This window comes from Rattus norvegicus, chromosome 10 (genome assembly GCF_021556685.1).
Source record: "Rattus norvegicus strain SHRSP/BbbUtx chromosome 10, alternate assembly SHRSP_T2T, whole genome shotgun sequence".
Taxonomy (NCBI): domain Eukaryota; kingdom Metazoa; phylum Chordata; class Mammalia; order Rodentia; family Muridae; genus Rattus; species Rattus norvegicus.
Genome location: NC_141543.1, coordinates 60,116,897 through 60,140,716, shown reverse-complemented (window position 1 = coordinate 60,140,716; position 23,820 = coordinate 60,116,897). Strand labels below are relative to the sequence as shown.

At 48.9% G+C, this 23,820-nt stretch overlaps 1 protein-coding gene across 3 annotated transcripts in view; it reads left to right on the top strand.

Annotated features, from left to right (window-relative positions):
* The window catches only part of Dnah2 (dynein, axonemal, heavy chain 2), a 125,239-nt gene that overhangs the window by 32,203 nt on the left and 69,216 nt on the right, over positions 1–23,820 (top strand). For 2 of the 3 annotated variants that reach the window (XM_087571883.1, NM_001100676.1), the window contains 14 exon segments: positions 547–704; positions 1,126–1,213; positions 1,539–1,744; positions 2,128–2,257; positions 2,468–2,650; positions 3,384–3,598; positions 16,636–16,782; positions 17,995–18,151; positions 18,517–18,756; positions 19,225–19,413; positions 20,308–20,455; positions 21,285–21,477; positions 23,304–23,504; positions 23,652–23,808. In XM_087571883.1, the coding sequence (XP_087428009.1) occupies positions 547–704; positions 1,126–1,213; positions 1,539–1,744; positions 2,128–2,257; positions 2,468–2,650; positions 3,384–3,598; positions 16,636–16,782; positions 17,995–18,151; positions 18,517–18,756; positions 19,225–19,413; positions 20,308–20,455; positions 21,285–21,477; positions 23,304–23,504; positions 23,652–23,808 (2,412 nt within the window). 3 annotated transcript variants of the gene reach the window in all.

Sequence of the window (23,820 nt, the reverse complement as noted above, 5' to 3'; positions counted from 1 at the left end):
GGGGGTCGCCACACTGGAGGGACTCAGATTCCCTGGCAGAGGTGTGGTGGAAAGTCACCAGTACTGGCCGCTTTCCAGAATTTAGATATGGGCCTGGCTTCTGCTTTCCCTGAAGCACCTGAAGCAGGATGTGGTTCTCTGAGAGAAAGTGGCAGAGAGCCCAGGAAGGGCGCCAAGGAAGACTTCAGAGGGGGGGTCCTCTTCTGCTTTTTCAAGATGAAGTTTGCAGTGGGGTATGGGAAGGTTGATTCAGGAAGGAACTTGGTCCCTGGGCCGTATGTCACTGGGAATGATCAAGATAGAGTTCGTACAGGGAAATAAAGGGCGGTGGAGGGGTTGCTGAAGCCACATGGTCAGAGCAGCGCAGCTACAGAGCTGTTGTGAGGGCAGAACAAAGATTATGACAAGGAGCATCCCACGGAGTGTGCCTGGAGGAGTTGGGCTTCTGGGCCAAATCAGGAGCCCAAGACCTGAGGCAGAGTTACGGAGGTCAGAAAATGGGGTGGTGGGACGAAGGCTGAATGGAGGCAGTTGCTCCCTCTGCAGATGAGCAACGAGATTATCCGTCTATGCTGTCACTCCGTCTCTTTGGACCGAATCTTTGAGGGCTATGTCTCTTCCAGCAAGGAAGACCTGCAAGGCTGCATTTCCTGTTGCCACGCCTGGAAAGAGCACTACCTGCGCGCCGTACAGATGCATACCCAGTAGGACGGGTCCCTAACATCACATATATGAAACACCCTTGACATTCCTGCACGGGAGAGACTCTGACTCTGCATGCCTTCCCCGTTTGGGGACTTTATTTTTTTTCTAGACCTGGGAGTCTCTACCCCCCACCCCTAGGCTAAGGATCTGTTTGAATGCAGATGGTCTGGATCCTAGCCCTGAGGTCTCCTTGCCTCTTCCAGGAACCTCAAGTGGTCCTTTCCTCCTCCCACGATCACATGGTCTGAAAGGCTACCTTCTAGAAGTTGGGGCTGTGTTCTCTGATGTTCTGTTCACCTCTGGTCTTTCCTCTCAGGGTTCAGGGACGTTCTCTTCAGGCTCACACAGTGAGGTTTTGTGAGGCAGGCTGGTCTTCAGTGTCTCTCAACTTTGATTCAGCCCATCTTCTCCTTCACACAGGTTCTCCAACCGGGGCTGGGTTCTAGACCAGACGAGCATATTTGCTCAAGTAGACGCCTTTGTGCAGCGCTGCAAAGATCTTATTGAGGTAGGAAAGACTGCCAGGATGGGGAAATCAAAAGCCAATATAAGACCCTGGAGTCCCCTGTGAGGAGGCAAACATGTGGGATGAAGCTCCGCTTGGGCCTGAGCCCAGAAGTTGGCTCGTTGGCTTTCCCCGAGCTTATGGGCCCTCCAGCCACTGCCTCTTTTCCCCTGGCTTTTGCCTGTCCTCACTGCCCAAATGCACCCCAGTGTTCTCCTCCATGCAACTGACCTCTCTAGTTTCATAGACATTTGAAAGTAAATCAGAGAACTCAGGGTGCATGGGTTCGGAATGGAGAGCAGGAGCCTTCGCCCTGACCTCTTTTCAGGTATGCGACTGCCAGTACCACTTTGCCCGTTGGTTAGACGGCACACAGGGTCCCCTTCCATGCTTCTTCGGTGCCCAGGGGCCACAGATCACACGGAACTTGCTAGAAATTGAGGACATCTTTCATAAAAATCTGCAAACGCTGCGAGCTGTGCGTGGGGGCATCCTAGATGTTAAGAACACCTCTTGGCACGAGGACTACAATAAGTGAGGGGCTCATTGACTGCAACGGAGCGGGGGCTCATGGGCTGTGACAGGGGACAGGCTTGGAGGCTCTGGGCTCAGAGGAGACCACCACAGAAATGCCAGGATTTGGGGTGGCAGAGGCAGGAAGGTTGCAAGTTGAAGACCATGGGAACAGCTTAAGGGTGGGGAGGGAAGAGAGCAACAGGGAGGGAGGTGGTTGCTTGGGTTCCCGGTTTCAAAGTGGACGCCTGTGCCTCCTTATCCATAATCTAAGGACTCTGTCTCCTAGCATTGTTTAAAGTGTCATGGCTCCAGGATGTAAAGCCCCCTGCGTGTGCCTGCATGGGAAGCTGATACTCAGGGCGGGGGCACTGACACTTCCCTGTGTCTCTCTGACCTTGCAGATTCCGTGCTGGTATCAAAGACCTGGAGGTGATGACCCAGAATCTGATCACATCAGCCTTTGAGTTGGTCCGGGATGTGGAGCACGGAGTGCTGCTCTTGGACACTTTCCACAGGCTGGCCAATCGGGAGGTGCGCACCCTCGCTTCAAGGGCCTGCCTGCCCGTGTCCTTTTTCCTCATTCAGCTGCTGACTTTTCTTTTGTTCCCTCTTTCTGATTTCTGGCTTCCATATCTCTGAAGAGTGTGCCTGCTGCTGTGTGGGGGGTGCCAGAAAAAACGTTCTTCTGGGATGTGAGACCAAGGGACCTACCTCCAAGGAATGTGTCCTTTTGTTCCTCAGGCCATCATGCGAACCTATGAGAAGAAGGCTGTTGACCTCTACATGCTGTTCAATAGCGAGTTAGCCCTGGTGAACCGGGAGTTGAACAAGAAGTGGCCATACCTGGAGCCGTACATGGCTCAGTATTCCGGACAGGCCCACTGGGTGCGGATCCTCCGGCGTCGCATCGACAGAGTCATGAACGTAAGTGTCTGGCCTCTTCTGAACTGTCTTCGGTGAACAGGAAGTGTGCTGGCTGTGACCAGCCTTGAGGGGCAGGGGTGAGTCCAGACAGCTCCTTAAGCCAGATTCAATTATCCCTGCAAGCCGTGGTTTGGTTTGCAGAGTTGGCAGGAGTGGCCAGTGGCACAAAGGTCATCTTAACATTTTGTATGAAGGTAGGGAGGAGACATAGGTTGGTATCTGAAAAGTTAGAGTAACAGAACAGGCAGAACCTGGCGATCCTAGAGACCTGGGCCAGAAAAACCTCTTCTCTCTGGAAGAACGGGGACAAGGATGGGGAAGGACTTTTTTCTTGTTGCTGTTTGTTTTTGAGACTGGGTTTGTTTGTGTAGCCCTGGCTGTCCTTGAACTTGATTTGTAGATCAGGCTGGTCTTGAACTCACAAAGATCCACCTGCCTCTCCTCCCCAGTGCTGGGATAAAAGTGTGAACCATTGCTGCTGCCACCACCTGGTGTTTGTGTGTGGGGGGATTGGGGGGTGGGAGTGGAGATTTAAAAACAAACAATTGTTTGTGCTAGACATGGTGGAGAGTGCTTGTCATCCTAGCACTCGGGAAGCCCTATCTCCTTTCTATTTCATCAGCCTCAGTCTCCCTCCAGGAGCTGAGGGGTGAGCAGGCACCTGAGGGTGCAGACAGGTAGCAGCAGGTCTGTATAAATGAGTTTCCCATCTGTCTCCCCCACCCCCACCCAGTGCCTCTCTGGAGCTCACTTCCTGCCCCACATTGGGACTGGAGAGGAGACTGTACACACCTATCAGCAGATGGTTCAAGCCATTGATGAATTGGTTCGAAAAACCTTCCAAGAGTGGACAGCAACGCTGGACAAGGACTGCATCCGACGGCTGGACATGCCACTATTACGAATTAGCCAGGAGAAGGCAGGCATGCTGGATGTCAACTTTGACAAGTACAGGACCCACCCTAGTACCTTCCTGTCCTTGGTGTCAGTCTCCCCTCACTCTGCAAGACCTTAATTTCCATCTTAGGTCCCCTCTCCCACCCCTATCTTCCCTGCTTTAAGTGAGGCTGGTTTTCACCATGTAGATCAGGCTGGCTGTGAACTCGTGATCCTTTGGCCTCAGTATGGTGCTAGGATTACAGTTGGGCTCCACCATACTCAGCTGCTGTCACTACTTCTTCTTCCTTCTATTCCATCTCCTCCTCCTCCTCTTCTTCCTCCTCTTCTTCTTCTTCCTCCTCTTCCTCCTTTTCTTTTTTTTTCTCCTGAGCTAGGATTTTTCTGTGCACCCCTGACTGTCCTAGAACTAGATTCGTAGACTAGGCTGGCTACAAAACCAGAGCTCCACCAGCATCTGCCTCCCCTCCACTATCACCACCCACTGGCTGTCACTTCTTAAACTTAGTTTTACCTAGGTTGGGACTGGGTCTTTCCTCAATACTGGAAAAAAAAAAGTTTTACAGCTTGTTTAAAGCAAGCAAGCCACCAGACCACAACCATGATTTTAGCAATTCACCAGTGTACTAAACTAGTGATGTCACTGTTCTGCCGCTAGATGGCTGTGACAGCCCAGCTAAGCCATCGAACCCTGCTCTCTAAACTGAGCTTTCCTCAGACAGCACTCTCCCACGGCCTTGAAACAGCCACATTTTCACATTGTCCTTTAAAAGGGGAATTAGTTCATTAATTACTGAGAATATACAGTGAGTTCCAGGTGTGGTGGCCCACTCTTAGAATTCCAGTACAGGAAGCTGAGGCAGGAGAATTTCGAGTTGAAGGCCAGCCTGCACGCCAAAGCAAAACAAAACAAACCCCCCAAACCAGACAAACAGAGGGCACTGCGTATGCCCTAGGAACTGAGGCAGGCACAAGGGGCCATGTTGTTATTCTCTCTGCCAAGGCTTACTCATTGCTAATCCCGAGCTAGGTTTCTGCGTGATCGATGGCGTTCTCTCTTGCCATCACCTGTGCCCTGTGGTGAGCGCTGATTCCTGATCTCCCAGGCCACTGTGGGCTTGGCCTTGGCTCATAGGGAGATGGAGGTCCAGGACAAACGACTGTATTCTGGACAGCCGAAGGTTCCTGACCAGACCAGGGAGAGCTGACACACAGGAAGTGGAAGAGGCAGCAGGAGGAGGGAGGGGCAAGCTTTAGTGGGGGTGCAGACACTAGAAGTCATACAGATGAGGAGCAGTTAAGGAACACAGTGTGAGGAAGAAGAGGTTTGGGATAAGTAATGGGGGCTAGACGGGCATCACCTCCAGTCTGAGGTTCTTGGTTTTGTAGCTTTGGCACAAGGGAGGGGTCATAAAATTGCCTCTTATGGCTGGAGAGATGGTTCGGCAGAGGACTTGGGTTTAGTGCTCAGCACCCACATGGGAGCTCACAACCATCTGTAATTCCAGTTCTCAGAGATCTAACACCGTCTCCTGATCTCTGTTGGTTCCAGGCACTCACGTGATGCACAGACACACATGCAGGCAAGACACTCACACACATAAAATAAGTAAATAAATATTGCCTGGCATGGTGGTACATTCCTCTAGTCCCAGCACTTGGGAGACAGAAGTGTTTCTCTATGAGGTCCAGGTCAGCATGGTCTACATTGGGAGTTATAGGCTAGGCAAGTCACATAGCAGGACTCTGTCTCAAAAACAAACTCCAAAACCCAAACCCCAAACCCCAAAACTTGAAGTTTTAAATAGACTTGAGATTCTGAAGAGGAGGAACTTTAGGTAAAGATAGTATAAGTGGTTACCTACATACGACGTAAGCTGATTTTCAGCTGGTTATATATATAGACAAACGGTTTAATTGGTTATGACATTTGCAGGCATATAATAAGGCTGAATACCTCTCCCCTTCCCCTGATCCCCGCCAAACAGGGCTTCTCTGTGGGACATCTCTGGCTGTCCTGCAACTTGATTTGTAGACCAGGCTGGACTTGAACTCACAAAGATTCCCCTCTGCTTCCCAAGTGCTGGGACTAAAGGTGTGTGGCACCCCCACCCAGCCTGTGGCTGAATCTTAAAATGTATTCTCTGTGAAACTGGGTGTCCCAGAGTGCTGTGCTAGAGAGTCTCCCTATCGGGCAACCTTGGGCTAACAGGGTGTGAGCACACTTGGCCACTGTGTGTGCTTTTCCCATAAAATAGAGAGCATGGAGCCCGTGAGAAGGTTCCAGAGCTGCAGGTGGCCAGAGTGAGGAGCCCCAGCCCTGGGACTCAGGTGGTGGGAAGAGCTGACTCCACAGATCGTCCCTCACCCACCCCTCCAACATCACGCACAGACACACAGGCACGGACGCATACACTAAGTAAATAGACCTATGAGTATGAAAATTTACATTCATAATGCCACCAAAACTTTAAACAAAAATAAGGAATTATATTTCAATCATAAAATTTTCCTGTTTTAAGTTAGCCATGTCAGAGATTTAGCCCCATGCTGTAAAGTCAATGCCTTCTCCTTGCTCAGCTTTCTCGAAGGTGGAATGAGATGTTTGTGTGGCTAGGATACAGGCTGCTTTCGTCGTCTGCTGGAGACAGGCTTTTCCCTCCACTGTAGCTTCTTTATTTGTTTGTATGTGGAGCATCTGTGGAGGTCAGAGGACAGCTCGTGGGCGTCGGTATGCTCCTTCTCGTCTGTGGGCCCCGGAGTTGGAGCTCAGTGGTCAGGCATGGTGGCAAAGGCCTTTACAGCTGAGCTGTGTCCCTGACCCCGCCTGGGACGCCTTCTGCATTTCTTTATGTTAGTGTTTCACAGAAGAGCCTTGGGCCATCATTTGTGGCCTAGATTTATCTGAAAGCCAGACATAGCAAAGCATTTCTTCCAATTAGAAGGAGGCTGTGTGTCTGTCCTTCAGCAGCTATTTTCTGGAGAAATATAAGGTGGCTAACAATACATTTGGTGATTTTAGGATGAAATCGCCTCAACTCGGTAAATAACAGATAAGAAAGAAAAGAGACGTCTGAGCTGATTAAACCCACTAAAAAATGGGAGACAGTTTCGCTCCCACACTGATTAGCACCCCTGGGAGTACAGAGAGCTTTACCAGGCATGTTAAGGTCTGGTGCTGACCTTGAAGTGTACTTTTGAAATGTCCCTGACAGTCCTCAGAATTACCTGACTGTCAGTCCTGGGAGCCTTCCAGTCCCTAATAGCATTTATATTACCCTACAAGGGCTTTTTCCCTCCTTTTATCCCAAATATTTGCCTCTGAAGCCCAAATGGGCTTTTAGCACATTTTCTGGCCAGACCAGCTTCCTTCGCAGAGTGCACTTAATGCAGATGTGTTCCAGGTGTCCCTGAGCTTGGCTGGAAGCTGAGTTATCAGCCCCTGAACCCTCCAGATCAGGACAGGGCGCTGGGACCGCCTGCTGCCTTTGTTACTAGTGCGTCCCTCTCCTCCTCCTCCCCATCCGCACCGTATGCATTCTGGCTGTCAGTCCTGCCAGCCTCTCTGGCCTTGCCTTGCTACATCTATTACACGTTTGGGGATATACTATGAAATAGCTTTAAAAAAAAGTAATTCCCCAAATGGAGTCTGAAGGAAGTTATGTTTGTCAATAGAATTTGTGCTCTGGAAATTTATTGACGCAATTCTGTCAAGACTAAACATCATTTTTTATAAGTTTTTTTTTTTTAATAACTATACTCTTTAGAACAACCTCAGGAGATACTGTCCAAATTCATTCTGCCGACTGACAAAATTTGATAATTTACCTTCAAGTTATTTTTGAAAATCCTATTCTGAATAGAGACAAGTTCAACCTCTCCAGTTTGAAAACATAGGAGAATATATTTAGACTACCAGAAGCGTCTCTATATATTCAAGCCCTTCACCCTCTCTGATGGCTAAAATGGATCTTAATCTTCAGCGTGGATGACCACTTTGCTACCTGCTAAGCCATGCAATTTTGTGTTGACTCAGTGGCTCTCTTCAACAGGGGCCTGGGAACATTCCTACTTGTTTGGACCCTTAAAAAAGAGAAAGACTCTACTCTTAGTTTTTAACCACAGTTTATTGTTATAGTCATTGTGTTGACCTCTTACTCTGTTTACTTCTTTTTTTTTTTTTTTTTTTTTTTGAGACATCCTTGAACTCTCTAACCTAGCCTGGCCTAGAACTTGGTGGCAATCCTCCTGCCTCAACCTCCTAAGTGTTGGGATTGCAGTCATGTGCCCCCAAGCCTAGCTGTGCCTAATTCTCAAATTAATCTTCTCATGGGTATGGATTCATAAGAAAAAAGCAAAAAAAGTCACCCACGGTTTGACACCACCCATGGCATTGGGCGGCCATTGCAGGTGTTGAAACCATTGCACCTAGATGAGGGGACTGAGGAACCTCTCTCCTTGCCTGCGTGATGTTTTTGTCATTAGTAATTAATATTTTTGTTAGCACACTGTTCACTGCTGTTAATTCCTACAAACAGACTAATACAATCCCTTCAAACAATATTTTCCTCACCGTCTTCCGAGCTGTACCTGAGGTGCTTCAGCCTCACGTTCTCTCAGGCCGCCTCATCAGCGAGTGAGGTCGACTTCAAGATCTGGTTCAGAAAAGTCACATAGAATTTCCCCAAGTCTCTTTTTTGTTGTCTGTCTGACTTAAAAGATTTATTTATTTAATGTATAGAATTATGAGTACATTGTCACTGTCTTCAGACACACCAGAAGAGGGCATCAGATCCCATTACAGATGGTTGAGAGCCACCATGTGGTTGCTGGGAATTGAACTCAGGACCTCTGGAAGAGCAGTCAGTGCTCTTAACCACTGAGCTACCTCTGTAGCCTGTACATTTGACTTTTTAAGTGTCCCACCACTGAACTTCGACCTCAGCCCTCTTATCATGTATTAATTAATTAGTTAATCATTTCCTCTGACTTCGTCTTTGTGGGTTTCCATCTTTGTTTGGGTCAAGCACATCCTTTGGTAGTTTTCAAGGGAGGATGCATGGGAGCTGAAGTCTGAGTTCTTGCATGGCTACCAGCCACTCTTCTCTGCCTTCCTATTAGCACATTTGCCTTGGGTTACAGTTCTAGGCAGAAAATAATTTTCCCTGATTTCAGCCTTTATCTCCTGCTTCAAAGACATTCATTAAATGTCTGGTGACCCACTGTTGATTTGTAGTTCAGAGAGGCTTGTTCATTTTGAAGGAGTTTTAACAGCTTTATAAATAATGCCTATGTTAGTGAAGATGCTCTGTGTTTAAGATGCTCAGAGACAGCAAAGCAGTTTATCTTCCACAGTCTCTTAAAACATACATCACAGATAAATGAGCCTTCGAAATAGGTTTATTCTTTAAATCATTCCCCCTTTAAGGTGAAAATAGATTCTCTAGAAAGTTTAAGATGTGATATTGTCTTTTATATTATTCATTGACTGCAGGATAGATAAAAAAGTATATGTATATATGCGTGTGTGTGTGTGTGTGTGTGTGTGTGTGTGCATAATGTGTGTGTAGTTTAATATGTGTGTGTATAATGGGCATTTGTTTATAATGTGTGTGTATAATGTGTATATATGTGTGTGTTTGTGTGAGGTAGGGTGGCCTTGAGTTTCTTACGTTGCCCTGACCCCTCTGCCTGTACCACCCACGTGCTAGGATTAGAAGTGTCTGTCATCAGGTTGCTTGATTTTGTCCTTTACATTTAGGTCTTAAATCCGTTTGAAAATTACTGTGGTGTAGGGAAGATGTTATACATTCATCTTGTGTTTTTTATATTTTTAGATAGATTGAAAGCAAGTTGACCTAATCTTTTTTTTTTCTTTTTTCTTTTTTTTTTTCCAGAGCTGGGGACCGAACCCAGGGCCTTGCGGTTGCTAGGCAAGCGCTCTACCACTGAGCTAAATCCCCAACCCCCAAGTTGACCTAATCTTGCTAATTTTTTTTCCTACACTGCTGGAGGGCTTTGTGCTAGGCAAGCCACTAGCTATACCCAGACATTTAATGAGTTGCTGTATTTATAATAACAATAATAATAAAAAACTCTCCCAGCAAATCTATTTTTAGATTTGGTCTTCTGGCTTATTCATGTGCAAGAACCAAACTGTTTTAATTATTGGCCTCATTTCTTCCTTTCTCTCTCTCTCTTTTTTTCAATTTCCTAGCTATTTTTGATATGCATTTCTCATAAGAATTCTTTAAACAATTTATTTTGTTCCCAAAATAGTCACATTCCTATTTTTATTAGAATATGGATTGGGTTAAACTGATAGGTTCCGTTTAGGAGAGTGAAAATCTCTACAGTTTTGAATATTTCTGTACAAAGATGGCATTCTCCTTTCAGTTGGCATCCTTTTTTGCTCACAAGCCGTTTTTCAGTGTATACAAGTCATTTCTGATACATTACTCTCCTTTAGCTGTCATTGCTCTTGTCCTCTGTGACAAGGACTATCTTATTACAATTTCTATAACAAAGAATTTTTGTCACCCCCCCAAATTGAAATAGATTCCAGATTACCACAGAGCTGACATTAAATTAATAAACCATATACTTTGAGTAAAATTATCCAAAAATACATCTTCAATAATTACAGCCTTTTCTTAATGTGTCTGAGATCCAGACATCCAAATGTATACTGGCTTTTTTCTAGGGTTGGAGGGCACACCTGCAGTCATAGCTCTTGGACAGTAGAAGCAGGGGGATCAGGAATTCAAGGTTATTCTTGGCTACATGGTGAGTTCAGGGCCAGCTGGGGCTTCCTGAGACACTATTGAAAAAACAAACAAACAAACAAAAACCCACAAAAAACCAAACCACTGCTTTTCAACAAAATTCATGCTAACAACTCTTCTTAGAGACAGAGTGCCTGAGATGTTCTGTGGGTCTCGGTCAGTGTTTCTTGGAGCTAAAAACATTTTATTCTGAAAAAGGAGAGGATCCTTTGAGGCAGCCTCTCTGTCTGGATGGCAATGAGGAGATTGTCAAATGGTGTGTGTGTGTGTGTGTGTGTGTATGTGTGTGTGTATGTGTGTGTGTGCGCGCGCGCACGCGTGTGTATACACAGCTTGGTGCTGTTTCTGGTTATTTGACCTGACTGACCCTACCAATCCAGGGCATTCAACCTATTTTCACATGAATTTGTTGTTGTTGTTGTTGGCATTATTTGTTTTCTAAGATTTATCTCATGTGGTCTTCAGCCACACCAGAAGAGGGCATCAGATCTCATCACAGATGGTTGTGAGCCACCATGTGGTTGCTGGGAATTGAACTCAGGACCTCTGGAAGAGCAGTCAGTGCTCTTAACCTCTGAGCCATCTCTCCAGCCCCTCAAGACAGGGTTTCTTTATGAATCCTTGGCTGTCCTGGAACGATCTCCGTAGACCAGACTGGCCTCGAACTCATTGACATCCACTTGCCTCTGCTTCCCCAGTGCTGTGATTAAAGGCATGCGCCACCACCACCCGTTGTAAATTATTATTTTATGTGTGTAAGTATTTGTATGTATGTAAGAAGGTCAGAAGAAGATATGGGAGCCCTGGAACTGGAGCTACAGATAGTTGTGAGCTGCCATGTGGGTGCTCAGAATTAAACCTGGGTCCTCTGCAAGAGCAGCTGGTTCTCTTAACCACTGAGCTGTCTCTTTTGCCCTAAGAATATGTTTTTTTTTTCTTTTTTTTTTTCAGAGCTGGGGACCGAACCCAGGGCCTTGTGCTTGCTAGGCAAGCGCTCTACCACTGAGCTAAATTCCCAACCCCCCAAGAATATGTTTTGTTATAAAATATATCATACACAGAGAGACATCCTTAAATCTTGCATGTTCCGTTTACAGCAGCCACATAGAGCACAGGCAGCCTGCTGTGCCGCTTCCGTGGGGGAGGGGATGCTGTCACCTGCTGAGGACTGCAGCCAGAGAGTTGGTGATGATGTAAAAATGTTAGGTGTTTGTATAAGAATTGACATTCTGAGTTGAACATAGTGTCATATGCCCTTAATCCCAGCACTTAGGAAGCAGAGGCAGGCAGACCTCTCTTGAGTTCAAGGCCAGTCTGGCCTACAGCACGAGTTCCAGGACAGTCAGGACTCTGTCTTAAAAAATGAGGAGGAAGAGGAAAAGGAGGAGGAGGAAGGAAAAGAAGAATTGGCTTTGATGGTCTGTGTTGAAAAATCAGAAAATTTAGCTATATGAGGTCCTATATGGTGACAGCTGTGGCTCTAGCCCTTTAAGATGGAGTCTCTCTTCTAATCTTAGGCAAATTTCTGTTGCCACTTGTCATGACATTGGCGTTACATAGTCCTAGGGTATGTAATGTCTGGATTTTGCTTTACAGAAACAAAAGTTAGTAGTTAGTAGTGGGTAGGGCATTGGAAAGTTGAGCTTGTGGGAGGACACACAAGTGGCCTTTACACCATGCATAGACGTGGGCAGTGCTTTTCCTTGGTGCTCCTCACATGTGCTCCTCTTCCTGGGGTGCTCCTCTTCCTGGGGTGCTCCTCCTCCTGGGGTGCTCCTCCTCCTGGGGTGCTCCTCTTCCTGGGGTGCTCCTCTTCCTGGGGTGCTCCTCCTCCTGGGGTGCTCCTCTTCCTGGGGTGCTCCTCTTCCTGGGGTGCTCCTCTTCCTGGGGTGCTCCTCCTCCTGGGGTGCTCCTCTTCCTGGGGTGCTCCTCACATGTACTCCTCTTCCTGGGGTGCTCCTCTTCCTGGGGTGCTCCTCCTCCTGGGATGCTCCTCCTCCTGGGGTGCTCCTCCTCCTGGGGTGCTCCTATTCTGGGATCATCCTCTTCCTTGGAGGCTGCTCTCCCGAGACAGGAGCTCCAAGCGTGACAATGGTTCCTCTTGTCTGTGGACACACTGAGCTGGAGATGCCCGTGGGACAAGCTGAGGAGACATGGGAACGGAGCTTTCGGAGGCAGCTGAAGCCATGGGTTCAGGTTATTCGCCGCAGGAGAGTGACAGGGAGTAAGACCCTTCACGAGTCCCGACTGAAGCAGGCTATGGGGGCAGCAAATTCTTCCCCGTACTCTAGTGAGAGGACCCCAAGATACCACAGAGAGGACAGTTCCCACTGAAGAGGAGGTCAAAGGAGAGAACTGGGGAAGGCTGGGTCCCAGGAAAGTGGAATATTCTCTGTTAACATCAACACCAACAGAGATGGAGCTGGAGAAATGGCTGAGTAGCTGAGTGCTGACTGCTCTTCTGGAGAACCTGAGTGCCCGAACTCCCAAATGGCATCTCACAACTGTCTGTAACTGTCTTAGTCAGGACTTCTATTCCTGCAAAACATCATGACCAAGAAGCAAGTTGGGGAGGAAAGTGTTTATTCAGCTTACACTTCCACATTGCTGTTCATCACCAAAGGAAGTCAGGACTGGACCTCACACAGGGCAGGAAGCAGGAGCTGATGCAGAGGCCATGGAGGAATGTTGTTTACTTCCTTGCTTCCCCTGGCTTGCTCTGCTTGCTCTCTTATAGAACCCAAGACCACCACCCAGGGATGGCACCATCCACAATGGGCTGGGTCCTCCCACCCTTGATCACTAATTGAGAAAATGCCTTACAGCTGGGTCTCATGGAGGCATTTCCTCAAGGGAGGCTCCTTTCTCTGTGATAACTTCAGCTTGTGTCAAGTTGACACACAGACCAGCCTGTCTAGTAACTATAGTTCTAGGGAATCCAACGTCCTCCTCCGGCCTTCCAGAAGTGGTATGTAGATACCATGCAAGAAAAACAGCCATACACACAAAATAAAATCAAATGATAACTTTAAAAAGCCTACACAGAAGTCAGGGAAGATAAGACCAAGAAGCCATGACATCTCATTGGATGTAGCTGTGGGAGTTCTTGGTGAGTCCTCTTAGGGGTAAGAGTGGAGTGGGGAGGCAGGACTGGGAGAAGAAGAGAAGTGAAAGGGGCCCTTCCAGAACAATTCCTTAAAGAAGCAGGCTCTGAAGGGAAGGGCAGAAGTCAATACCTGTAGGATACAGCAGTCAAGAGAAGGTTGCTTGTTTTTCTTCGTCATGGTTTGAGATTATGGAATTTAGGCCATATTCCAATGGTGGGAAGGAACTACGATGTTGAGGGGGTAGAAGGTGTGGCAGAGCTTGAGAGTGTGGCCGAGGGAGGACAAAGCTCCAGGGAGCATTAGTACAGACAGAGGAGGGGCTCTGAGCTCTTAAACCCGAAGGGAGCCCAGGCAGGAGAGAGAGGTCAATTCACAGCCGGTAGCACCGAGCTTAGGTGGCTCTCACCTGATGGCCTTCTGCTGGGGAAAGGAGACTAGCTTTGGGAAGAGTGGGACTTACAGACAGTGACTGAAGAGATATAATTGTCAAAAGAATTTTCCCCCATTCTGTAGGCCGCTGCTTTGCTCAAAAGATGGTGTCCATTGCTGATATGGAAGGTTTTTATTTTAATGAGGTCCCAATTATTAATCGTTGATTTAGTGATTTGGTATTGTGTCCTGTTCAGAAAGGTCTTTCCTGAGTTCAAGCCTATCGCACACTTCCTATTCTGTCAACTTCAGGGTATCTAGTCTTAGGTTGACCAGATTTGGGGTTGAGTTTTGTGCCGGACGGATAGAGATATGGATCTGTTTCCGTTCTTCTGCCTGCAATTGTCCAGCTTGAGCAGCACTGTTGTTGAAGATGTTCTCCTTTCTCCAGTGGTTTTTTTCCTTACTAAAAATCTGCTGTCAGCCAGATGTGGAGGCAGCAATGCTCCTTTAATCCCAGCACCTGAGACACAGAGGCAGGAGGATCTCTGTGAGCTCAAGACTGGCCTGGTCTACAGAGTGAGTTCTAGGGCAGCCAGGGACACACTGAGAAACCCCCTCAAACAAATCAATCAGTTGTCTGTGGGCATTTGGAGTTATGTCCAGTTGGCCAACATGTGTGTTTTCATGCAGGTATCACAGTGCGCTTGTCAAGACCGCTCTGTGATACAACTGGAGGTCTGGAGGAAGGAGAAAGAGAGTAACTGGGAAGGACACAGGATGTAGCCTGGAGAGCCAGACAGCTGATTGGACTAATCTGATCTTTATCAGCTTCCCCAGCTGCCAGTCACATGACTTAGCCTGGCGGATGTTAGGTTTCACCTACACCGCACCCCCTGGTCTGGAACCTGAAATGTAGATCAGATCTGCCCCAAACTCACTTGAATATGTTTGCCTCTGCCTCCCAAGTGCTGGGATTAAAAGCATGCATGAACTTGCCTGGCTTGTGCAGGAGTTTTTGTGAGATGTTTAGACTAAAAGACAAGAGTGAGCACTGGCAAAAAAGTGGTGAGAGCTGGGCCTGGAGGTTGTCGCTCAGTGCAGTTGAGAGAGGGTCTATGCTGCATGTGTAGCATGGAGCCATCCCCTGCATAGACAACAAACAAGAGCCATGAGATAAAGGACAGCCCGCCCGAGCAGGAAGTGAACAGGAGAGGAAGTAAATATCACCTCCTGGAGGTCTTTGTGAGGTCAGAGAGCAGGTGGTTTGGATAATCTTGAAGCAGCTGGGCTCAGGCAGCTTTAGACCTGAGGAAGGGTCCCTGGGTGTGGCAGGGCAGGGAAGGTGGAAGAGGCCAAGGATGCTGGGAATTGGACTGCACGCTCCAGGATGTCATTGATGAAATTAATTCTTACGTTCAACACAGCATTCCCTTTAGCACACAATCAATGTGAAATTGTTAATGGGGCACTCTCTAGTTTGTCTCTGCAGACGCTGTTCTCTACCTTATACTTCTGTGTCCTCCTCTTTCCCGTCTTCTGAGAGGTCTCAGTCCATTTTTACCTTGTTCTTATCTGGATTTCTGAGTGTTTCTGCAGCCATTTTGAACTTTGCGTGTGAAGGGGGAAGCCCAAACCAAACACGAGAGAAGAAAGACTGTGCCCTGAGGGAACATGGAAAGCAGCAGGGTCGTCACCAATGCGCTCAGAGATTCAAAGAATCTGTAAGACAGACGGGTGCTGTGGACTGGGCACCAGCATCGCCCTCACAGCTGAACAGGCGGGGTGTGGCTGTGATCTCAGTACTCCGAGGACCGAGGCAGGAATGTCAGAAGTTCAAGTCATCCTCCGTGTGACCAAGGGCAGCCTGGGAGCATGAGATCCTCTCAAAACACCAAAGCAAGCAAACAAGAGCCCTTGAGTGTTAGAAAAAGATTAGAAAGGCTCCTTGGACATCGTATTTGCATTCACCTTATAGCAAAAGATCTGGAAGCTGATTGGAAGCTTGGGAAGGAGTGGGCAGGGTTTGTCAACAGTAAATGTTGCCTATCAATGTGGTGGCTATTTCAAGGAGTATTCCCAAATTCTTCTTAGACTTTCCTCCCAGGCTAGTCAGAGGCCACAGAAAGAAATCTTCCAAACGGGATCCTTTCTCGGTGTACTGCACGCCCTCACATATGTATGGCTGTCTACTGCCAGAGCGTGGATCTCCCAGTGAGCAAGAATGCTAAGGTCTTAACCCTGAGCCTGTGAAGGACTGTGTACATCCGGCGCTTTCTCAGTATATGCTACTATGCTTCCTGGCCCGGGGTCCCCAGTCAAGGTCATCTCTTGATTCTTGTTGCGTTGTCCTCATCAGTACATTGCTGTCACGAAGGAGGGACCCCCTGCTCTATGGAGTCAGGAAAGGACACAGGGAAGCTGCTTCTTGAATTCTCCACTGGTCTTCCTGTTTGAATCTCACTTTTGAAGTTCCTTCTGTTCGGTCTCCTTGAACCTGCGATCCCCCCGGGTTTTTAGAGAGCTGGGTACTTCCCCAAGCTCTTGGGCTGTTGTTCTTGCCCACTCAAGAATCCCCTTCTGCTCCTGATCAGCTGTCCACTGCTCAGCTTCCAGCACTTAGAGTGTCTTCACCTTGTACGCGCAGCCATTTGCCTCAGACACCCAGAAATTCCCGAAGGGGCAGAAATGACTGATTCCATCCAGGCTGCCTTTGTCACCTGGAAGGCCTATTTCATTTCTGTCAGAACATTCCTTCTGTGCCCTGCCCACCCGCAGTCCTCTCTGCGCGGTTGGTGGACCCTGAACCATTCTGCTTTCCCCTTAGGACGCTCCTGATCCTCTTTGTGGAGATTGACTACTGGGAGCGGCTGCTGTTCGAGACACCCCACTACGTGATGAACGTGGCTGATCGCGCTGAGGACCTGCGCATTCTCCGGGAGAACCTGCTCCTTGTTGCTCGAGACTACAACAGGTGGGCCTCCATCCTTGTCCCAGCCTTGCGATCACGGTAGCTGCCTGACAACGTGGTCTCTTCCTGAAGCTTCCCACCATCACGTTTCTTCCATCCTGAAAAATGACTTTCCATTTCCTGCTCTTACATCCCCGCAGCCAGTTCTTAAAGTGATGGGGTGGCTCAGAAGTAACCAAATCCATTGCTTACCGTTCTGGAAGCTCAGGGGGTTTGAGATCAATGTCGGGGTGGATCCAGTGTCAGGTGAAGTTTTCTGCCTCCTGGTTTCTAAACGGCTGCCCCTTGCAGCGTCCTCCATGGAGCTGTATTAGGTCTCTTATTCAAGACACCAACCCCATTCATCACAGCTTTACCCTTCATGGCCACACCGGCCCCCAACACCTTTTTTTTTTTTAAAGATTTATTTTATTTAATTTATATAAGTTCACTGTAGCTGTCTTTGGACATACCAGAAGAGGGCATCAGATCCCATTGCAGATGGTTGTGAGCCACCATGTGGTTGCTGGGAATTGAACTCAGGACCTCTGGAAGAGCAGCTCTTAACCTCTGAGCCATCTCTCCAGCCCCCCAATGCCTTTTAATACCCCAGCAGAAGTTAAAGATTTTGGGAAGACACAGTCGTACGGCCTTTCTTACCTCAGTCCACAGGAATGGAAACATGTAGTTTCGTTTGAATGTCTAGAAAGGCTATATTTATATTCAACGTGGTAGCCTCTAGCTGCATGCAGGTGTCCCCATTTATATTATGGAATTAAATTCCCCACTGGCACATGCCACATTTTGCCCGAGGAGGCCAGAGGAGGATGTCGGATCCCTTGAGATCAGAGTTACAGATGGTTGAGAAACACCATGTAGGAGCAGGGAACTGAATCAAGTCCTAAGCAAAAACAAGTACTCTTAACTGCTGAGCCATCTCTCCAGCCCTGGGGTGCAAGTGGGGGCCAGAGGACAACTCATGGGGGTTGGTTCTCTCCTTCCACCAAGTGGGTCCCAGGAATTGAACTCAGGTCGTCTGACTTAATGGCAAGTGCCTCTACCACTGAGCCACCCCATCAGCCCCTGGCCAGCACACTGTATATAACACATGCACTATCACAGTTTCTTTAGGGAGCTCCAGGCTAGGATGCTAGCCTCAGAGCCTGCCAAGTTTCCTGGCACGAGGGGACGCCTTCGCAGTTTTCTCTCCCAGCCACAGTCTTCCCTCATTCACAGGATCATTGCCATGCTGTCCCCAGATGAGCAGGCCCTGTTCAAAGAGCGCATCCGATTCCTGGATAAGAAGATCCACCCAGGACTGAAGAAGCTGAACTGGGCCCTAAAGGGGGCCAGTGCCTTCTTCATCACCGAGTGTCGCATACATGCCAGCAAGGTAGGCCGTGGCCACAGACACTGGAGGTCTATAAGGCTGGCAGAAGGCTGACACATGGCTAATCAACACCCGAGTCATGGTGATGGAGGAGGCCCTGGAAGTATTACAAAATAAATTAAATTTGCTGGGGAGAATTCCCTCCTCCCTAAAGTTTGCTGTTGGGAATCGATCCCGATATCTCGTGCATGCCAGGCAAGTATTTCCTCACTGAAGGGGTGGGAGTGTTTTCATTTTCAGTGTCAGAAACTCTGGCAGAGGCTAAGTGGGGGAGTAGAATCAGGTCCACATGAGGTGCTGGCATGGTTCAAGGTGGGCATGTGTCATAGAAGGTGCCACTGGTGACCCGGGCGGGGGCCTGACCCCAGGTGCAGATGATTGTGAACGACTTCAAGGCCTCCACCCTGACCATCGGCTGGAAGGCCCAGGAGATGTCGGAACTGCTGCTGGTGCACATCACCGGCAAGCAGGTGTACAGAGACCTGGAGTTTGAGGAGGCCCAGAGAGAGCACCGGATGGCTGTACAACAGAAGTTGGTGAACCTGCATCAGGATGTGATTAACATCCTGACCAACTCCTTCGAAGTATTCAAGAACGATGGCCCCGAGGTAGGCATCCTGTGACCAGGCTTTTGTGGCAGGGAACCCACACACATACCCTCCTACCACGCCACTGTGGTCCTTTCACTGATTTTGTGAATATCCTTCTTGCGCTGGTCCCAGATTCAGGTTTCTTCTTGCAGCATCCAGGATCTTGCCTCTCTTTAAAGACTTATTTTTTATGTTTACGGGTGTTTTACCTCCATAGGTGCACCACGTGTGTACCTGCTGCGGTCAGAGACCAGAGGAAGGCATCAGGTCCCCTGGAGCTGCAGTTACAGATGGCTATGAGCTGCCACGTGGGTGCTGGGAACTGCACCTGTGTCCTCTGCAAGAGCAGCCAGTGCTCTAACCACTGAGCGGTCCCAACCCACCCTGACCCAGCATTTCTATAGCTGTCTTTCTCCTCCTCCTGCTGGCCCGCCTCATTGCCCAGGCTGGTCCCTCCAGAGGCTCCTCTCTCTCCTCTTCCCCCAGATTCAGCAGCAGTGGTTGCTCTACACCATACGGCTGGATCACATGATGGAGGACGCCCTGCGTCTGAACGTGAAGTGGTCACTGCTGGAACTCTCCAAGGCCATCAACGGGGACGGGAAGACCTCTCCAAACCCACTCTTCAGGGTCCTTGTCATTTTACAGAGCGATGTGCAGGGTGGTGGGGCACAGGTAAGGCCGCCAAGCCTCTGACACCTCAAAATCTGTCGCACCCCAGTCCTCAGTTACCTTCAATTATTATTTTTAAACAATTTTAATTTTTAAAAATTAAAACAGAATCACAATATTTCTCCACTTCTCTTTTCTCTTCTCAATGCCTTTCATGTTCTCTTTGTTCTCTCTCAAATTCATGACCCCTTTAACTATGACGTGTGTGTGTGTGTGTGTGTGTGTGTGTGTGTGTGTGTGTGTGTGTATAATTATATATAAACAAACTCCGTGGGCTATATATATTTATATATTATGTGGAAATATAATATATTATATATAATAAGTAGTCTGTTTAGTGTGGTTTGTATATCTGTGCTTTTTGGGTTGGGCCCCTTAGTATTGGATAACCAGTTGAGGGTTCGTTCTTTTTTTAAGTTATTTATTTATTTTTTTTGCATGTGAGTCTACTGTTATTCTCCTCAGACCCACCAGAAGAGGGCATCAGGTTGCTGGGAATTGAACTCAGGACCTCTGGAAGAACAGTCAATGCTCCTAACCGCGGAGTTTCTTTTTAAAATGTGTATGAGTGTGGGCGTTTTGCCTGCATGTATGCATGTCTGTGTGCCTGATGTGTGTGTGGAGGCCAGAAGAGAGTAGTGAATCCTTAGAATTGGAGTTATAGATGCTTGTGAGTCACCACGTGGGTGCTAGGAATTGAACTCAGGACCTCTGGAAGAGCAATCAGTGCTCTTAACCACGGAGCTATCTCTCCAGCCCCTCTTCTCCTTACTTAAATGTCATCCTCCTCCTCAGTCTGCAGGCCCAGTTCTGAGGTGTTGAGCCTGAGAGGCCTTGAGGCTTGTGTCTCCTGCCAGCTGCACTTAGCTCCTCTGTGCCCCCCCACCCCGCCCACAGGTGGAATTCTCCCCAACACTGCAGACTCTGGCGAGTGTGGTCAATGACATAGGCAGTCACCTCTTCTCTACCATCTCTGTGTTCCGTCACCTCCCCGATATCCTCACCAAACGCAAGATGACTCGAGAACCCATTCATGTGGTCGTGGGTGAGTGGGCTTTGGGGAGGCACACAAGAGATGAGGGTATTTCCCTCACACTGGGCCAGTCATCTCGATGGCTGATGGGAAAACCAGCCAAGGGGCCGCTGAAGAAGGAGCAGGGACAGGGAGGAAACTGGAGACATAACTCATACCCGTGGATTGTGAAAACTGGGCCGGGAGATGACCAAGGATAAGTTTGAGACATATGTTGGACTTAAAGAGGCCTTGATTCCCACAGGAAAGGCCTCTGATCCTGAGCAGGAGACATGGGGTCACACATTGCTGCCTCCATGGGGTTCCTTCTTCTCTCCTTTCTCCCCAACCCCACAACAGGGTTTCTCTGTGTAGCCCTGGGCATCCTGGAGCTCTCTCTGTAGACCAGGCTGACCTTGAACTCCTAAGAGATCCGCCTGCCTCTGCCTCCAAAGGCAGGGATTAAAGGTGTGCGCTACCACAGCTCAGCTCTTTTTTTCTAAAAAAAAATTTATTAATATTTTATGTGTATGGGTGTTTTGCATAAATGTGTATCTGTGCATCATGGGTGTGCCTGGTGCCTACCAAGGCCAGAAAAAAAGGTTTTGCATCCCCTGGAACTAAAGTTACAGATATTTGTGAGCCTCCCCGTGGGTGCTGGGAATAGAATACAGGTCCTCCTAACCCCTGAGCCATCTCTCCAGCCCCTCCCCTCTGTTTTCCAGTGCTCATGTTTGAGTACATGTATTTGTGGAGAGGGTGGAGCAGGTGGTGTGTGAAGTCCAAGGCAGTGGCCAGGGGCCAGGCTGAGCGTGGGCTGGGGTGGGTGTCAGTGAGAAGCGTCTTTCTTGGCCCTTTGAAGAGCGAGACGAGGACATCAGGAAGATCCAGGCCCAGATCAGCAGTGGGATGACGAACAACGCAAGTCTGCTGCAGAATTACCTCAAGACCTGGGACATGTATCGGGAGATCTGGGAGATCAACAAGGACTCCTTCATCCGAAGATACCAGCGCCTCAACCCCCCTGTCTCCTCTTTCGATGCTGACATTGCCCGGTGAGTGAGGAAAGGGAAGTGTATCCACAAGTACAGAGCTCACGAGCAGAGGAGACGGGACCCAGAGACTTGGGAAAGGGCCTGGGTGAGCCTCAGGTACAGACATTGCAGACCCTGGGCTACAAGAAGAGAATACCAGAGAGATCCAGAAAGATCTGGACTAAGTTTAGGGAAAGGCAGTTGTTTAGAGAAGTGTTGCAAGGGTTGGTAAGGAAGGATGAAATTGTAGACATGGGAATGATGGAAAACCTGAGAAGAAGAGGGGGAGGGGAAGGGGAAGAGAGGGAAAAGACTCTCTAACAACTCTGAAGCCTGGAATGAAGCAGAAGAGGATTCTGAAATTCTGACATTCACTGCATCTTCTCAGGGTGGCCAGGCCATGGCCATTTAGTGTAGCGAGGAGGACAAATGCGTGGTTGAGAGAGTGGCATGCTGGGAAGGTGGCCCAGTTCTAACACTTGACTGGCTATGCAGTCTCAGGCAGGGGTTTTACATCTCTCACACTTCAGCTAGAGCACGATGGTTATTATGCAACCGTTGTAGGATGCGAGGCTGTTAGATGTATCCTGTGGGCACCTGTGAGTTCTGAAGGCCTGGAAGGCCCTTGCTGTGCACATGATGAGGCGCACAGGCTGTGGGACAGGGGCAGGGGCAGGGGCAGGGGCAGGGGCAGGGGCAGGGGCAGGGGCAGGGGCAGGGCCAGCTGAGGTTTGCCAGTTAGCGTCCATTACTATAAAGAGCCAGAAAGAAGGTTTCTTTGAGTTCACACTCAGGGAAATTTCAGCCCATGACTAGTTGACTCCATTGCTTTGGACTTGCAGATGTACTCTACAGTAGATGCAAAGACATAAACCTTATGGCTTAGAATAAAGGAGAGACCGATGGGGTGGGGGTGGGACAAGGACAGGAATTGGGGGTCTCCAGGGCATAACCCCAGTGTGGGAAGACGTCCTACGGGCTCTCCTCTTTCCCAGTGTGTTAGATGCATCTGAGAACACTCTGTGAGCTCTGAGCACTGAGCTGCAGGTTGGGAGTCACCACACAGATCTCTGGGGGACTTTGAAATCCTCGGTAAAGCAGGAGGAGATGCAGAGGCAATAGGAAAAGGCTTCATGGAGAAGGCTCCTGCAGGGGCCATGCAATTCTAGAAGGGGCAGTTCTTCACCAGGCAGAGATGGGGCAGGGGGCACAGGAGGAGACAGCAGAAGCCGAGGTGCAGATGGGAGCCCCCAAGTGTGTTCCCCACAAAGTGAACAGACCAGGAACAGAGGCAGACAGAGGGACTTGCGTGCAGCAGCATGTCCAGGACACATCCTGCGGCCATCACTGCGTTATGGATGAAGATAGTCCAAGAGTCCCAGGAAAAAAACAAAACCAAAACCGGAAAAAAATAAGCCCATCTGTAGTTTCAACTACTCAGGGAGCTGAGGTGGGAAGACCAGTTCTGTTGTGAGTTTGAATCCAGCCTGGTAAAATGCAAAAGCTTTTATCTCCTAAACAAAGCACCCAAGACAATTGAGCTGGAAGCTGTGCTGTGAGCCCAGCCTGGACCTAGGTGGCTGACTCCAAGGCTGTGGGGCCACAGGGCAGTGGGTGGTGGGTGGTGGGTGGCGGGGTGGGGAGTGGGAGACTGCTGTTCTGTCTTGCCCAGTGCTTGGGAGGTGGACATGGCTGCAGCAGTCTGCCAGGTGTTGCTTTGGCCCGGTGATACCCAGCAATAGAACCAGCTAGGACCGTAGGTTTGGGTGGAAGGAAAGGAGTGGGGCCCTGGTGTTGGGGTCACCGGTAGGGGAATAAAGCCCACCTAACATCTGGGGCTCTTACAGCTACACGGAGGTGGCAAACAACGTGCAGAAGGAGGAGACAGTCCTCAACATTCAGTTTGTGATGCTGGACTGCTCGCACCTCAAGTTCTCACTGGTGCAGCACTGCAATGAGTGGCAGAATAAGTTCACAACCCTGCTCAAAGAGATGGCCGCCGGGCGCCTCATGGACCTGCACACCTACCTCAAAGACAATGCTGAAAAGTAAGGCTTGGCTGGAACACGCGCTGGGTATGTGTGAGTGTGTGTGCTGCACGAGTGTGTGTGTGTGTGTGTGTGTTTGTGTGTGTGAGTGTGCACATGTGTCTGGTGATGTGCTTTCCATCTAACACTTTCTTTCCTGACTTTTAGAATCAGCCGCCCTCCCCAGACGCTGGAGGAGCTAGGGGTCAGTTTGCAGCTCATGGACACCCTGCAGCATGACTTACCCAACCTGGAAACTCAGATCCCCCCCATTCACGAGCAGTTTACCATTTTGGAAAAATACGAGGTGCCGGTTCCTGACACGGTAAGTACCCAA